The sequence below is a fragment of the Tursiops truncatus genome, chromosome X (genome assembly GCF_011762595.2).
Source record: "Tursiops truncatus isolate mTurTru1 chromosome X, mTurTru1.mat.Y, whole genome shotgun sequence".
Classification (NCBI taxonomy): domain Eukaryota; kingdom Metazoa; phylum Chordata; class Mammalia; order Artiodactyla; family Delphinidae; genus Tursiops; species Tursiops truncatus.
Window position 1 is genome coordinate 1,522,488 of NC_047055.1, and position 16,053 is coordinate 1,538,540.

The 16,053-nt window shown below is 61.5% G+C and overlaps 2 protein-coding genes across 24 annotated transcripts; both read left to right on the forward strand.

The window, feature by feature from the left end:
• Positions 1–1,009: 1,009 nt before the first annotated feature.
• Positions 1,010–8,137, forward strand: RENBP (renin binding protein). 10 transcript variants are annotated; one of them, XM_073798974.1, is made up of 12 exons: positions 1,010–1,101; positions 1,365–1,483; positions 1,597–1,672; positions 1,760–1,835; positions 2,026–2,198; positions 3,486–3,710; positions 4,263–4,344; positions 4,621–4,835; positions 5,391–5,522; positions 7,175–7,267; positions 7,797–7,884; positions 7,973–8,137. In XM_073798974.1, exons 2-12 carry the CDS (start codon positions 1,377–1,379, stop codon positions 8,116–8,118), a joined length of 1,413 nt encoding a protein of 470 aa, XP_073655075.1. In that variant the 5' UTR covers positions 1,010–1,101; positions 1,365–1,376; the 3' UTR covers positions 8,119–8,137. The 10 variants fall into 10 exon arrangements, with proteins under 10 accessions (XP_073655075.1, XP_073655076.1, XP_073655079.1 ...); XM_073798975.1 differs by having other exon boundaries at positions 1,374–1,483; XM_073798978.1 differs by lacking the exon at positions 1,365–1,483 and having other exon boundaries at positions 1,079–1,101; positions 1,760–1,903; positions 2,003–2,198.
• Positions 8,138–8,195: 58 nt separating this feature from the next.
• On the forward strand, positions 8,196–13,055 carry NAA10 (N-alpha-acetyltransferase 10, NatA catalytic subunit). Of its 14 annotated transcripts, none has more exons than XM_033849005.2 (8): positions 8,196–8,641; positions 9,071–9,219; positions 9,672–9,730; positions 10,627–10,672; positions 10,758–10,900; positions 11,215–11,259; positions 12,003–12,087; positions 12,734–13,055. In XM_033849005.2, exons 1-8 carry the CDS (start codon positions 8,347–8,349, stop codon positions 12,968–12,970), a joined length of 1,059 nt encoding a protein of 352 aa, XP_033704896.1. In that variant the 5' UTR covers positions 8,196–8,346; the 3' UTR covers positions 12,971–13,055. The 14 variants fall into 14 exon arrangements, with proteins under 14 accessions (XP_033704896.1, XP_033704893.1, XP_033704894.1 ...); XM_033849002.2 differs by having other exon boundaries at positions 10,758–10,873; positions 10,969–11,259; XM_033849003.2 differs by having other exon boundaries at positions 10,758–10,873; positions 10,972–11,259.
• Positions 13,056–16,053: the final 2,998 nt, after the last annotated feature.

A 16,053-nucleotide genomic window follows, 5' to 3' on the forward strand; every position in this document is an offset into this window, starting at 1 on the left:
CCGTAAGAACCTTAGAACCCTCCCCATAGCAAGGCTCCTCCTTGCCTAGGCATGAGGGAGACAGAGTGCCAGGAAGGCAGGGGATCCGCAGGCAGGCGGCTGACACCAGCGCAGCTGGGCCCATGGCTGGGACCCCCCCTCCGCAGGCACGAGGGAAGGCGGAGGGTGGAGGGGCACAGCAGCCACAGGGCACACCAGCTGCCGGTCCCCCGTGCTGTCGGGACCAGCGCACAGCTGCGGGAGCCGCAGGGGCGCCAGGCCCCTGTCCCAGGGCTGTAGGACACTCTTGGGCTGCTGTCCCTCCTTCCGGAAGACGGGGCGACGGACCCTAAAGGCCAAGCTTCCCTGAGCCCCACTGGGAGCCCAGGGTCCCTGGAACGCCCCCTCCACATAATTCTTCCGTTGGCTGGGCAAGCAGGTGACAGTTCGGCCAGCCTTCTTCAGAGCACCTGACCTAATCAGACAGTCACAGAGCCGTGAAGTGAAAATCAGATACTGGTGCTAGAAGATACACCTGGAGAACTCGGGGGTGTGACGGCGGAGAGGGCCCAGGATGCCCCCTCTTGCCTGGCCTTCGAGCTGCCGTCACTGGGGCCAACAGGTCAGGTGCTGAGGGGCTGGTTCATCAGAGAGGACTTGCCCCGCTGTGGGGCCCAGGTCAGAGGAGCCGAGGCGTTCAGCCAGTTCCAGCAGCTCTCTCCTGCTGCACCTGGGCCCGCGCCCCGCCCTGTCCAGCCCCCTGCTGGACCCCCCCCGCCCCCCGTCCCGGACCTTCCTCCTGCCAGCTCACCCAGCACTTCCCACCGGGAGGATCTTGAGCGGAGGCTGCCCAGCAGAGGGGCTCCGCGGGACTCTGCCGCCCAAAGGTGGGGTGGGCCAAGAGTCGGGGCGCAGCTGGAGGCCGGGGTGGAGTCGCAAGCCGGCCAAGCCCAGCCCCCGCTGCGGGCTCTGCCCCCAGGCCCGGGCGGAACCCCGGGGAGGAGGGGTGGGTGGGGCTAGGCTGGGTCAGCTGAGTGACAGTCACGCGACCGCGACCAGCTCGGCTCCGAGCGCCTTCCTGGAGGAGAGGGGGGGACGAGCGGGAGTCTCCGAGTGTGGCAGGCCAGTGGTGTGGGACCCGGGAGGGGGTGGGGGGGAGGGCTTGTCCTGGAGGCGCCCCAGGGCGGCGGGGTCAGTCCTGGGGCGGGTCTGGGTCTGGAGGGCAGACCCGCACAGGGCTGGGTCCCGAGGCCTGGGGGCCTGGGGGACCCAGCCCTGGGGTCCACTCGAGCCTGGGGTGAGCTGGGGCACCAAGGGGCCCACTGAGGAGGCTGGGACCCGGAAAGATGGGGAGGTCTGAGGGGGAGCCGTGCCTCCAAGTGCAGGTTTCCCAGGACATGGAGAAGGAGAGAGAGACCCTGCAGGCCTGGAAGGAGCGGGTGGAGCACGAGCTGGATGTCGTGGTGGCTTTCTGGTTGGAGCACTCCCACGACCAGGAGCACGGGTGCGCCTCGCCCTGCTCGGGCCCTGGGCGGGGTCCCTGCCCCTGCTGAGTCCCCACCTCACTCAGCTGACTCAGGCCTGCTGGGCTCGGCTAACACTGCGTGGGGCCCACAGGGGCTTCTTCACGTGCCTTGGCCGTGACGGGCAGGTGTATGACGACCTCAAGTACGTCTGGCTGCAGGGGAGGCAGGTACGACACGGGCACCCGCGACTTGCCGTCATCCCGGCCCCGAGGACTGGGCTGCTCCCGACTTAAGCCGTGTTTCCTTCCCCACAGGTGTGGATGTATTGTCGCCTGTACCGCAAGCTTGAGCGCTTCCGCCGCCCTGAGCTTCTGAATGCGGCTAAAGCAGGTGCCCCCTCCGGGTCCCCATCTCCCCAGAGGCCGCTCCAAGTCACTCTGTAGCACGCGTGCTCCGAGGTGCCTAGTTCTTAGAGGGGTCTAGAAGCAGCAAAGGGCCCGGTATGCTCGCAGGTAGGGAGGAAGGGGGAGGCGGTGGCATCCTCACCCAAATTCTAGCAGGCCACCTTCCCGACCAGCAGGTGGCGAATTTTTGCTGCGTTATGCCCGAGTGGCACCTCCTGCAAAGAAGTGTGCCTTTGTGCTGACGAGGGACGGCCGCCCGGTCAAGGTGCAGCGGACCATCTTCAGCGAGTGTTTCTACACCATGGCCATGAATGAGCTGTGGAGGGTGACAGGGGACGCGCAGTACCAGGTGCATGGGAGGAAGGCTGCCCTGCGTGTCTCCGTGCCCTCGCCTGTCCTGGGCACGGCTGCCAGAGCATTCCCATTCAGCATGCGAGCCCCTCCCTGGGTCCTGCGTGCAGGGCCGGGTCTGTCGTCACCGTCAGTCCTTACTCTGGGCCCCCACAGCCCAGGGCTGCTGGTGACACCCCCCCCCCCCTTGTTGCACTGTACTGTCACTGTGCGTATACAGGTGAAGGAAAGTGCAGGGTTCATTGCGAGCCTCCAAGCAAGGGGAAAGGGCAGGTCTTGCTCAAAAGACCCTAACTCCCCGATGGCTTCCGGGGAAGGGCTTTTTTTTTTTTTTTTTGCGGTACGCGGTCCTCTCACCCATTGCGGAGCACAGGCTCCGGACGCACAGGCTCAGTGGCCATGGCTCACGGGCCCAGCCGCTCCACGGCATGTGGGATCTTCCCGGACCGGGGCACGAACCCGTGTCCCCTGCATCGGCAGGCGGACTCTCAACCACTGCGCCACCAGGGAAGGGCTTTTGAAGGCAAGGTGAGGGAGGGGGTGGCGGGATACCTGATCAGCTTATGGACGTTCTTCTGACTGCTTGGTGGTGAGGTAACCAGGTGGTATTTCGGGAGGGAGTCAACATCATCAGCCTTCTGGTTCCAGTGGTCTGGGGTCTACACGCCGGTGGTCAGCACGCCCTTACCTTCTTCCGCCCGGTGGGGGTCTTAGTATCTGCAAAACAACTCAGGGATATGACTCAGGGTATGATCTCTAGCCCCTGAGGAGTAACTAAAGGTCCATGACTCTCTCTTACGGCTAAACTATTATTATTTTGTGTTGCTTATCTGTTTTCCTCTGCTTCTGCATTTTCTCACTTCTATGATTATATTTGCTCTTTGGAACTCGGGGAAGGCCTTGGAGGCTAAAGCTTTTCTACAGACAAGAGGCGGGGGACACAGGGGCTCTACCCCCCAGAAGGCTCTGCAGGGTCCTGCTCAGTTTCACAGGGATCAATCCGTGCCCTGCCCTGGCCGGGACAGGGCCGCTCCCTCCTCCCTGGGCCCCCTCTTGCTTTCAAACGTGACCTCACTGTCTGGGAATGGTCTACGCCCCCAGAGTGGGAGCCCTAGCCCCCAGCCCGGGGCCAGGCCCAGAGTAGGCCTTGGTGAAGGTGTCCTATGAGTGGCTGGGAGCACATGGTTCTCCCACCCCAGGGCTGGGGACCCAGCAGGTCGGCACCTGGGGTACCAGACTAGATGGGATGCAGCCTCAGCCTGGGCCTCCCCTCATCCCTCCCCAGAGCGAAGCGGTGGAGATGATGGATCAGATCGTGCACTGGGTGCGGGAGGACCCCTCTGGGCTGGGCCGGCCCCAGCTCCCTGGGGCCCCGGCCGCGGAGTCCATGGCGGTGCCCATGATGCTTCTCAGCCTGGTGGAGCAGCTCGGGGAGGCCGACGACGAGCTGGCGGGCAGCTACGCGGAGCTGGGGGACTGGTGCGCTCGGAGGATTCTGCGGCACGTGCAGGTGGGGGCAGGGCAGCGGGCGGACGGCGGCCGCCAGACAGGGCCTGGGGAGCTGGGGGGCAGGGCGACCCCCTACGCCCCACCCCCGGGGCGCCTCCTCCGCCCGCACCCACCCCCGGAGCCGGGCGCCGGTGGCTCCCTTTACAGACTGGGGAGATGGGGCGAGGTGCGGGCCCAGAACCCTCGGGAAGGGAAGGAGGGCCCTGGGGGAGCCGGGGTGGGTGCCAGAGCCCCAGGCACGTCAGGGAGCAGGAAGCCTGGCCGGACTCAGCTTCGTCCCAGGCCTCTGCACAGCCCAGTCCCCCCGGTCTCAGCCTCCGCTCAGTGCCTTACGCTCCCCACGTCAGGGGCCCAGGCCCAAAGCAAGGGTTAGGACAGGTCCAGACCCTTGGGAGTGAATCGGCTCCTCCTCCAAAGGCCCTCCGAGTGAGGCCACCCAAGCCTGCAGATCAGGAGGGAGGGGGCGTGGGAGGGCGCGTCTTTCTCGTTGGATGATGGGGCGGGGGTCAGGGGGTGCTGAAGGCCCAGCTGCCTTCTACTCCTCCCTCGGCAGAGGGGTGGGCAGGCTGTGCTGGAGAATGTGTCCGAGGATGGCGAGGGGCTTTCTGGCTGCCTGGGGAGACACCAGAACCCAGGTGAGGGGCGGGGTGGGCTGGGGGGCGGCCCGGTTGGAGGGGGGCGCTCAGCCTTGGTTCTGGACTCCAGATGCGGGGAGTGCCCTCCTCCCTCCGCCCTCAGCGCACCGAGGACCAGGCAGGGGAGGGGGGACGGGCCTCCCACGCTGGCGTGTCAGCAGCAGGAGGGTGACTCTGGGGCAGACCGGCAGGGCTGGGGGGCTCAAAGCAGGCCCCGCAGTGGGGCAGAGAGGAAGGGAGTCAGCGGTCAGCACAGCGCTTGAGTCCCCCGCCTAGGGGAGGACACGCGGCCTACCTTACCCGAGCCCTCACCAGGCCACGCGCTGGAAGCTGGCTGGTTCCTGCTCCGTCACGCCGTCCGGAGAGGTGACCCCAAACTTCGAGCCCACGTTATCGACAAGTTCCTATTGTTGCCTTTCCGCTCTGGATGGGATCCCGACCATGGAGGGCTCTTCTACTTCCAGGATGCTGACGGCCTATGCCCCACCCAGGTGGGAATGTACCCAGGGCTACATGGTACTAGCCTGTCGAAGGCTTTCTGCCCAGGGAGGTGCGTGTTGTCATCACCCATTTCAGAGAGGGGGACCCGGGGCTCAGAGGAGTGAACCTGCCTGGTGTGACCCCAGTGGGAAGCTCGACTCCTGTGCCGGTGGCCCTCAAGCTCACATGCACAGGGAGGCCGTGAGGGAGCGCAGGCCATGCCCACGCGGAGACACATGGCCCTTCATCTTGGAAAGGCTCTCTGAGTGACCCTAAGGCATCAGCAGTGGGAGCAGCCGGGGTTGCGATTCCAGGGCTCAAGGGGCGCCCACCCCAGCCCTGCCCTTTGGGAGGGGCCGCTTGGGCTACATCTGCCTCAGGAAGCTAGTCGCGATCTGATGGGCGGTTAAGGCCCCCAGGGGCGTTCGTCCCGTGGTTAAGCTCCAAGAGCTTGGGCCAGATGGAGTCTGAGCCAGGGCCCGAAAGATGGGGGTGACTCTCCTGCTGACAGGGGTGGTGGAGTGGGGTCCAGGGCTCTCAGATGCCTGCCTCCGCTCTGCTCTCAGCTGGAGTGGGCCATGAAGCTCTGGTGGCCGCACAGCGAAGCCATGATCGCCTTCCTCATGGGCTACAGTGAGAGCGGGGACTCCGCCTTGCTGAACATCTTCTACCAGGTGGCCGAGTACACTTTCCGCCAGGTAAGTGCTGCTTCCTGGCCTCAGCGGTGTGGAGGAGACCGCAGGCACGGCACACCCCCTCCTTCCCCCCCTCGCCGGACGTGTTCCCTCAGTAGGTCTGAGAGTTCCTGGAAGTCCCGGCCCTGGTGCCCTCCGTTCAGTCAAGAGAGTGGCCCCTGCCCCACTGGAGCTCACATTAGGTGCTGGTGGGACCGACCATAAACAAGTAAACCAGCAAACACAGATGGTGATGAGAGCTCTGGGAAATAAAGCAAGGTCAGGGGACTGGGGGGCTAGTGGGAAGGAAAAAAGCTGGGGCTTCAGGAGGGGAGGCCAGAGGGCACTAGGCGAAGGCAGGGAGACCGGGCTGTGGCTGTCATCCTGGCTAGTGAGTGGGGGCCTGGCCCGGGGTGGGAGCTGCAGCGGCTCAGGGGTCAGAGTGTGGTCGAGCGGGAGAGGTGTGGGCTGGCCACGTGAGGCAAGGTAACCTTGGAGTACAGAAGGAAAGGAGAAGAGGGAATAGGCAGGCCCAGCAAAGGAGAGAGAATCATCTGCGAGGTAGGAAGGAAGCCAGCCCCCCCGCCCCCCCGCAGAGGCCCAAGTGCCGTGAGCAGAGCGATGAGCTGTGCCAGCTGCTGCCGACGGGCACCTCGGGCGCTGAGCGTGACGGGGAACGAAGGAAGATTCCCGATGTGTTTCTAAAGCCACGACTCACTCCATTAGTAAACCCCAGTACGGGAGGCATTACAACAGGGGGGTCTTATTCTGAGGTCTGTGGGCTTTGAAACCTGAGAGAAAATTCCACCTTTATTTGCACTAACCTCTAACTGAAATCCAGCATTCACGTCCATCATGAATGAAAGCAGTGAACCACAGTATTAGCAGCGTCCGACTTTGTCACCAGTAGAAATTCCAAATGTGTTCGTGTTATGCTGTGGTTAGAGAGGCATCTCCAAGTACTGCACACGCTCGTCACTGCTTCCAAACACGGGAGCCACAAGACCAGAGGCGATATATGTTAAGATTGAATGCGTTCATAGAGAACATGTGTTCGAGGTGATCGCTCTTAACTGCATAAAGTGAAATTTAAGGAATACATTTTCAAGAAAGAGAGATTGTACTGAACAATCACAAAAGTTATAAACAACAGGTAATTCACTATGCACTAATCGTCATAATACAGAAAGCAAAAATTCAGACATCCATGGAAAGGCTGGACAGGAAAACAGTCAAATCCTTTGTTATCTTCCCGTGTCATATCCAGTAGTCGAATAATAAGTAAGGACATGGGTAATATCACTGGGAAGATAGAACGAACAGATACAGAACTAGTTTTACCCCCTATGAAGAATACACCTACTCATAGGTCCCCATTTAAAAAGACATTTTTGGTAGTGGACTTCAATGTCACTGATTTCTTCTATGGTCCTTCTGAGAAGGGGTTCCACTCGGGGGTCTATCTGGGGAGGAAGGGCCTAGGCCAGGGCTCTGAGGTCTATCCTGGAGCATCTGGAAGGAATTGGGCAGGAGAGAAGCGAGGAATTTGGAAAGGGTCAACGGAGCTGCTGGGCAGGGGCAGGCTTCAGGTGGCTCCGAGGGAGGGGGAGATGTGTTTGGGACCTGTGGTGAGCAAGGGAGAAGTCAGACCTCTGTACGGGATATCTACAATGTAGCGCTATCTACAATCTCATCCACGGCAAGACAGTCCTCTGAAGCAGGGAACAAGGAGCTCCAAAGGAATAACTTGTTACAAAGTTACATGGCAGGTCAGCACTTCCTCAGGGTTCCGTTTCTTTTTACATTGTTATTTTTTAAAATTATATTTATTTACTTTTGGCTGCGCTGGGTCTTCGTTGCTGCGCGCGGACTTCTCACTGCGGTCGGTAGCACCGGCTCTAGGCGCGCGGGCTTCGGTATTTGTGGCGCACGGGCTCTAGAGCGCAAGCTCAGTAGTCCGAAGCAGGGTTTTTGTTCTTGTTTTTGTTTTAAATTCCATCTTGCAAGGTTTCATCTCACAGCCTGCGGCCCCTTCCCCAGGTGGGGTAACTAGCTGCAGACTCAAAACTCCACCACCCCCCCCCCCACAAGAGAAAGGAAAAGGAAAAGCCCCTTGCTTTCATATTTGTCCAGGAGGCGGGACCTCATTTAAGAGCACTGATTCTGGAGCCGGGGGTCAGCCCGGGCTCTGACCCCAGGTAGCGGTTTAGTGGGACCGGTGAACGCCCCTTTCCCAGGCCTGTGGCATCTGGGCGGTTCCTGCAGGCGCTGCCTGTCACTGCCTCACTGTTATTGCAGTTTCGCGATCCCGAGTACGGGGAATGGTTTGGCTACCTGAACCGAGAAGGGAAGATCGCCCTCACCATCAAGGGGGGTCCTTTCAAAGGTGAGTGGGGGAAAGAGCGGGGCCCAGGGGCTCGGAGCACTCGGCTGCCCACGGCCCTCCCAACCCGCCGTCCCGCCTCTCCCCGCAGGCTGCTTCCACGTGCCGCGGTGCCTCGCCATGTGCGAGGAGATGCTGAGTGACCTGCTGAGCCGCCTCGCCCCGGCCTCGGCCCCGGCCCCGGCCCTCAGCGCCCGGTCTCCGCCCGCCGACCCCGCGCGCCGAGGCGCAGAATAAAGCCAAGCCTGCTCCACTGCCCGTGTGTGTGAGCGTCTGTGGGGTGTCGGGTGGGGGACCAACCGCCGCCTTTGGCTGGAGGGCACCTGCTCGCCCTGCCAGTGACCCGCCCCGCGCGCTGGACCCTCCCACCCTGCCAACAGGCCCGCCCCGCGCCGGGGCCCGCCCGGCCATTGGCCCGGCCCGCCCCGCGGAGCGGCCCCACCCCGCCCTTGGCCCTCCCTGCGCATGGCCGAGCGGCCGGGAGGGCGGGCCCGGCGGGCGGGCTCGGCGGCGCGCACTTCCGGCCGGTGGCCGGGCCCGGCGCGCGCCTCCTCTTCCGCCGCCGTCCCCGCGATCCTGGACCCAGATCCAGATCCAGATCCAGATCCAGCCCCAGCCCCAGCCCCGGCCCCAGCCCCAGCCCCAGCCCCGGCCTGGCAGCCCCGGCGTCGCTTCGGAGCGCGGTGGCAGCTGACTGCGCGTTCACGACCCGCTGGGAGCCGCGAGCCCCGCCGCCGTTATGAACATCCGCAATGCAAGGGTGAGGGGCCGGGGCCGGAGGCTGTCCGCGCCGCGTGGGAGCGGGGCCCGGTGGCCGCGTGCGCGTGCTCCCGATGGGCCCGGCCGATCACCGGGCTAGCCGCCCTGGGCGCCCTCGGCCGCCCGGCGCGGAAAAGTGAAGGCCACGTCCCCGTGGGGCTGGATCTACCCGAAGAGGAGGCCGGGGGAGCCAGGGGCGCAGGGCCGGGGCTGCGAACTCCTTCTTTCCGGATGTCGGGTTTCCGTTGGATGGTGTCGGGGAGCTTCCTGGAGCTCAACGTTCATTCCTGGAACAGTCAGTTTTTGCACAGCGGCTGTGGGCCAGGCCTGTGCGGAGACAGATAGTCCCAGCGCCCGCCCAGCCCTGTGGGGGGGCGGGGGGTCGCTGAGTAGACAGAGCAGGGTTCTAACACGACCGAGGCCTACTTAGTCACCGCAGCCCCCAGCCTGACTGCATTCCACTGCCGTCCTCTCCCGCAGCCAGAGGACCTGATGAACATGCAGCACTGCAACCTCCTGTGCCTGCCCGAGAACTACCAGATGAAATATTATTTCTACCATGGCCTTTCCTGGCCCCAGGTGGGCAGCTGTTGAATTTGGGGATGAGGGAAACCAGGCCAAGGAAATTCCACCCTGGGTCGGCTTGGGACGAGCCGGCGAGGTCGCGCAAGGTCGTGAAGAGTCCGGGGGGCGCATGGGTCAATGAGGCCCTGAGTGTTTCCGGCTGGGGTGGCGGGAGATGGATAGAGGCGCCTTGAAGAGGGCCGAAGAACAGGGCCAAGGTAGGGGCAGTATTCCCACCTGTGTCTGTCCACTTCTTCTGGGTTAAGGAAAGGGGGCACGGTGTGATGTGGGAAAACCAAGCCACTTGGCCTGGAGGTCAGGAGCTGTCACTGAACTCGCTGCCCGATGGGCTTCTGTCTGTCATGCACACAGCGACAGGCAGGCGCTGGGGCCAGGTGTCCGATAAGGGCGCCTCCAGCTCTGACAGGAACTTGTTTTCTGCCTTCTCTTTCCTCCCTGTCACCCAGCTCTCTTACATCGCTGAGGATGAGAATGGGAAGATTGTGGGGTATGTCCTGGCCAAAATGTGAGTCACCAAGGACGGAGGGACAAGCCTGGTGCCTGCCGTGGGGGTGGGGGGAGGAGGGACACCGACACCGCACGCGTCTGATGGCTGCTGCCTGGGTTGGGTTGGGTTTGTTTGTTTCGTTTTGTTAATTAATAGACTGTTCGTTTAGTGCAGTTTCCTCTCACATTAACATCTTGTGGCAAATTTGTTACAATGGGTGAACCGATGCTGTTACATTATTGCAGAAACCCATAGTTACATTGTTTTACTCTTTGAGTAGTAGTTCTACACTCCATGGACAAAGGTATAACAAGTATCCGATACTATAGTATCAAACAGAGTAGTTTCACTGCCCTCCCTCCCTCCCTCCCTCCCCTCTCCCCGGGAACCACTGATCTCTTTACTGTCTCCATACTTTCGCCTTCTCCAGAAGGTCATATGATTAGAATCATACAGTGTGTAGCCATTTCAGACCACCTTTCACTTAAGTCATATGCATTGAAGTCTCCCCCCACATCTTTTCATGGCTTGAGAGTTTTTTTTTTTTTTTTTTTTTACCCCCCCCGGTACGCGGGCCTCTCACTAATGTGGCCTCTCCCGTTGCGGAGCACACGCTCCGGATGCGCAGGCTCAGCGGCCATGGCTCACGGGCCCAGCCGCTCCGCGGCACGTGGGATCCTCCCGGACCAGGGCACGAACCTGTGTCTCCTGCATCGGCAGGCGGACTCTCAACCACTGCACCACCGGGGAAGCCCGAGAGCTCCTTTCGTTTTAGCCCTGAACAGTATTCCACTGACGCTGCACATGTCTTTTGGCTGCTGCCTGGGGTTTGGAGAGTCCTGGCACTCCCCTGTCCCGGGACTGGACGCACTTTGGGGTTCACGCCTAGCCCCTCTCCTTTCTTCTTGCTCTAGGGAAGAGGACCCGGACGACGTGCCCCATGGACACATCACCTCGCTGGTGCGTAGGGCCCACCCAGGGTCTGGTGGGGGCGGGGGCGGAAGTTAGTTGGAGCCGCCCCGAGGTCCCACCTTTCTCCCACCAGGCTGTGAAGCGTTCCCACCGGCGCCTTGGCCTGGCTCAGAAGCTGATGGACCAGGCCTCCCGAGCCATGATCGAGAACTTCAATGCCAAATACGTCTCCCTGCATGTCAGGAAGAGGTGGAAGCCAGGGCCGAGGGAAGGGGGGTGGGTAGGGGGATACTGTCTGTTTTGTTGGGTCTTTTTTGAATTTTATTTTATTTATTTTTATACAGCAGGTTCTTATCAGTTATCTATTTTATACATATTCGTGTATATATGTCAATCCCAATCTCCCAATTCATCCCACCACCACCAGCGGGGATACTGCCTCGATGTGGATCCTGGGCTGCCTTGGCTTTTGGAGAAGATCGGGAAGTGGGCTTAGTGGGGAGGGGGACCGGGAGGAGGGGCAGGACCTGGACGTGCTGTCCCTGCCTGGCCTCGTCTGTACAGCTCAGCAGTGCCTTATTCCCCTGCAGTAACCGGGCCGCTCTGCACCTCTATTCCAACACCCTCAACTTTCAGTAAGTAGATCTAGATTTTTCTCATGGAGTGGGATGGTCCCCAGGTCTGGCTTATCCAGGTGGCTGAGATGGGCTGTCCGTGGAGGGCCCACTGAGACAGCGTCAGCTTCAGCTTGGTGGGGGACGAGGAGGGACTGTTGGGAAGGGAAGTGGCCTCCGGGCTGGGTATTTGAGGCAGGATCTTTGGCCTGGATGCAAATGCCTCTGGTGGTTGACAGTTCTAGGGTCTTAAGGCTGGCAGGGTGCCCAGGTCTGCATACACACTGCCCAGCGCAGGCTTGGCCCCTGAGCTGCTCGGGCTAGGGGCCACGCTGCCTGGTAACGACCACCAAGAGCAGAGGCCCAGGCCGCAGCACCCCTCCCCGGTTCCAATTGTTAGGCATACGAGCCAGCCATGCATGCCCAGGAAGTGACAGGGAGCAGGGCGGGGAGGGGAGGGGAGGGGAAGGGAGGGGACTGCCAAATTCAGGGCTTCAGTTCACAGGAAACCACAGACACAGATCCTTGGTGGCCAGGTTAGGGACGAGGGGCAGTGGCAGGATGCCAGTGGTGGGGGGGGGGATAAAGGAGCTGGGTGCTACTTACTGTTGGAGAAAGCAGAGGGAAGACCATGTTGGAAATGTCTCCCAAAGGGTCCTTGGGGGGGCAATGACACCCTGCCCCACTAGCAGATGATACCAGAAGGCTGAGGAGAATTGCCCCCGATTTGGGTTGCCCTCCTTCTCTCCACCTGCTGCCCCCAGGATCAGCGAAGTGGAGCCCAAATACTATGCAGATGGAGAAGACGCATACGCGATGAAGCGGGATCTCACCCAGATGGCCGATGAGGTAAGAGTCCTGCAGGTAAGAGTCCTGCGGGGCCAGGGCCGCGGTCCCCAGTCAAGGCGAGCAGGGGTGGCCTGGGACAGTTGGAGGCTGCGTGGCCGGGAGTCCTGGCCCTCCTCACCTCAGCTTCCGTAGCTGGCAGGCGGGGAGCCGGACCTCGGCAGGGCTTTAACGAAGGCCATCGGCCCAAGATTCCATTCTCCGAGGAAGAAGCCCGTCCTGCCCAGAGGCTGCTGTGAGAGGAGAGGGAGGAGGCCCCTGGACGTGCTGAGAGACGCGGGGCCTGGGGACGGCTGTGGCTGGCCTCCAAGGCTCAGGGGCCAGACAAAACCGGGCTGAAGAGAAGTCAGGGTTCTGCCCAAGGCTCCTCGGGGGCCCGGGCCGTTCAGAGGGCTCCACGGCAGCCTCGTGAGGGAGCCGTAAGCACCTCCACTTTACAGGACAGGAAACAGGCCCAGAGGGGACAGTGCCAGGGCTCCCCGCTGGGAGTCGGACTCAGTCCTGTTTCCTGCCCTGGCTCTGCTGCCTCTCATCCTGCCCCCCGCCGCCAGCAAGGGACAAGGCACGGGCAGCAGGAGAGGGCCTTCGTGGTCTAGAGACTTAGGTGCTGTCTCCTTACTCCCGTTTCTCCCCGGGCTCCTGGTGGCAGCTGAGGCGGCACCTGGAGCTGAAGGAGAAGGCCAGGCACGTGGTGCTGGGCTCCATCGAGAACAAGGTGGAGGGCAAGGGCAACTCGCTTCCGAGCTCGGGAGAGGCCAGTCGTGAGGAAAAGGGCCTGGCTGCGGAGGATAGCGGTGGAGACAGCAAAGACCTCAGTGAGGTCAGCGAGACCACAGAGAGCACCGATGTCAAGGACAGCTCAGAGGCCTCTGACTCAGCCTCCTAGAGCCTGCACATGCTTCTCTCCCTGCCCTGGCCTGCCCATCCCATCCTCACCCCGAGAGGTTTCACAATAAACTTCACCCAGTGGCCTTGGGGAGTTTACCTGTGCGAGCGTGCACATTTTTGGGGGTGTGTGTATGCCCCTCTCTGGCTCTTCTGCATCCCTGTGGATGTGGACCTCACATCCTTTTGGCACAGTGCTTCCTGCCAAGCCCGAGTAGAAGGGAAGAGCTTTGTCGGGGCTTTGGAGATGTCTGATAGCTTGGAGCCATCTTTGGGTCCCGGGGGAAGGGAACCCTGCAGTTCTGGGAGCCTCTTCCGAGCCCTGCTCTGCCGCTGCCTTGCCAGGTTCCAGATGCCTGAGTCCAACTGCTCGCTGAGCTTCTCTACCAATGTCTGATCTCGGTAATGGCCCAACCAGCTACCCAGTTGCTCGAGCCCTGGCAACTGTCCTTGATTCCTCCCTCCCCTGCAAACCAAAAGCGAGTCCTGTCTGTTCGATCACCATGATACCCCTTGAATCTACTTCCTAACCCAAGCCTTCATTTGAAAATAATCGGTGGGCTTGCTTTCTAGCATGGTTTTACATTTACAGGAGTGAGCAGATAGTACAGAGTTCCCGTGGACCGCCCCCCGTCCCCCTCAGTTTCCCCTATTAATTTTTTTTTTTTTTTTGCGGTACGCGGGCCTCTCACTGCTGTGGCCTCTCCCATCGCGGAGCACAGGCTCCGGACGCGCAGGCTCAGCGGCCATGGCTCACGGGCCCAGCCGCTCCGCAGCATGTGGGATCTTCCCGGACCGGGACACGAACCCGCGTCCCCTGCATCGGCAGGCGGACTCTCAACCACTGCGCCACCTGGGAAGCCTCTCCTATTAATATTTTGTATCAAGTGTTAACATGTGTTTGAGCCAAGATTGATACATTGTTAACTACAGTCCACAGTTACATTTCCCTCTGCGTTGTACACTCCCGTGAGTTTTGACGAATGCATAATGTCATTTCATGCAGCCTGTAAGCCCTCTGTTTTTCATAGCTTCAATTCTAACCCTAAAATTGGCTCCTGTGCCTTTCAACACTGCCATTCCCTCTGGCTGCAGCGCCATTGTTTGCTGCTCCTCATCCCTGGGCGGGCCGCCTGGGCCGCCCACCTCCCAGCGGAGCTCAGCACTCCTTAGCTGTCACTGTACCTTGTGCGCCTGCTGCCGCAGACGGCACACTGCTCCTCTGCTACGCAGAATGATTTGCTACGGAGCTCCATCCGCTCTCTGGCTGGCGCCTGCCACGTGACCAACTAACAGCCGGTACGCTAGTGAGCGGGCCGGAAATAGGAAGATGCGCCTGCGCGCGCCCGCTAACGCGCGGGCTGGCGGGGGGAGGGAGGCTGTGTTCTGATTGGCTCAAATCGCGGGCTTGCTGTCGGAGGCGGAGCCTCGCCCCGCCCTCCGCTCCTGGCTTCAGTCCCTTTCGGTTCGCAAGCGGCGCCGGGCTTCGTTCCCAGGCTCTGATTGGTACGGCGGCGGCGGGGCTGGGCTCCGCGCGGCGGGCGGGGCGGGCAAGGGGGAGAGCATGCGCGCTACATCGGCCGCGCCCCAGCGCTGGCGGGAGGGAGCCCGCGGAGGCTCCCACGGTGCCTTGCGGCACACTCCTTCCTCCCTCGTCGGGCCCGCCCTCTGCTCTCCGCGTCCAGCGTCCCAGGAGGGCCCGTTGACGCTCGGCCGCCCCCAGGCGGTTGGGTTTTCTGGGCGGAGGCGGGAGCTGAGGCGAGGGCGGAGGGCAGAGAGGGGAAGCCGCAGGCCCGACTGACCCTTGGGGCCCAGCACTTTCTCCTTCTCTGCAGGACCCGGCTCTGGGAGGGGCCGCTTCAGTAGCTAGGTGCCGAACAGAGGCTGGAAGGCTGAGGGTGGGAAAAGCAGGAACTCCTGTTCCCTAGCCGTGTGACTGGGGGTGGGCTCTGGGGACGTCTCCCCAGGGGATGAACCTATACACAGAGGTGCACAACCTGGACCCCCGTTGTGAAACTTCTCCTGGAAAGCTCATTTGTGGGAAAATGGGAGTGGCCTCACTGTCCAATTCATGCTCTCATCTGACGTGGACATCTGTTAACAACCTCCCCATTGATCTCTTCTCCCTCTGGTCCATCCTTCACCCAGCAGACCTGACCACGTCAGCCCTGCGGTCACCCCTCAGGACCAAGTGTTCACTCCACTTGTCAACAGGCTTAGCAAGGCCCCGCAGATCTGATCCTGCCCTTCTGCACCATTTAGATTCTTGGAAGGGGAACAGTAGAGCTGAGGACAGAGCAAGCAGTTCGGCCTTAAATGCCAAAGAAGCGTCCTAAAAGCCAGGGCTAGTCACTCGAGTTTTGACACCAGTGGCTGAATGGGGCTTCACGTGAGCATTTCTGGAGTCCTAAAGTAAAACGACGAAGGAGAGCATTTGAAAGTAGACGCCGACACCAGTTCAGCCGCAGTTTCCTGCGGGCTTGAGCCCTGTGCCTGGCTCTGCTGAATGGGGGAGGAACTTTGGGCGACCAGTCAGGGCTCAGATAGAGGGTAGGGGGCAAGGTGTGTTGTGTTGGGTTTAGCTGATGAGGGGCATGCCTTCCTGCTGGGGTCTGGCCTGCTCCCAGGCCGAAAAGCCCCAGTGCCCCGTGCACACACTGCAGCTTAGAGAAGGGCCTGGTACTGGGGGTGGGGGGCAGGGAACTGAGGAGGTATGTTTTCCCCTTCTGGGTGAGCGAAATGCTCACAGTTGAAAGCCAGGAAGTACCTGCGCAGACTCCCCTCCCTCCCACAGCTGCAGGTCAGGGTCACGTGTGCCCACATTTGCACAGAGCCTGACTTGGACATCCACGCACACACATGCCCGGACCCCTTGCACTAGCGCCTACAGGCCCGCCTCCCCTGGGCACGAGCCCAGAGCCTAACTGCCTTCGCCCCCGTCCCCACCATCTATACCCCAGGGATTTCCCTCCCACCCAACTGAAGACAGTTGTCCAGTCCGGCTGGTCAATTGCTACCTGCATCCTGCCTTCTCAGTATACTGGAGAAAAACCTGTCGGCCTGGCCTGTGACTTCGAGTTGGTA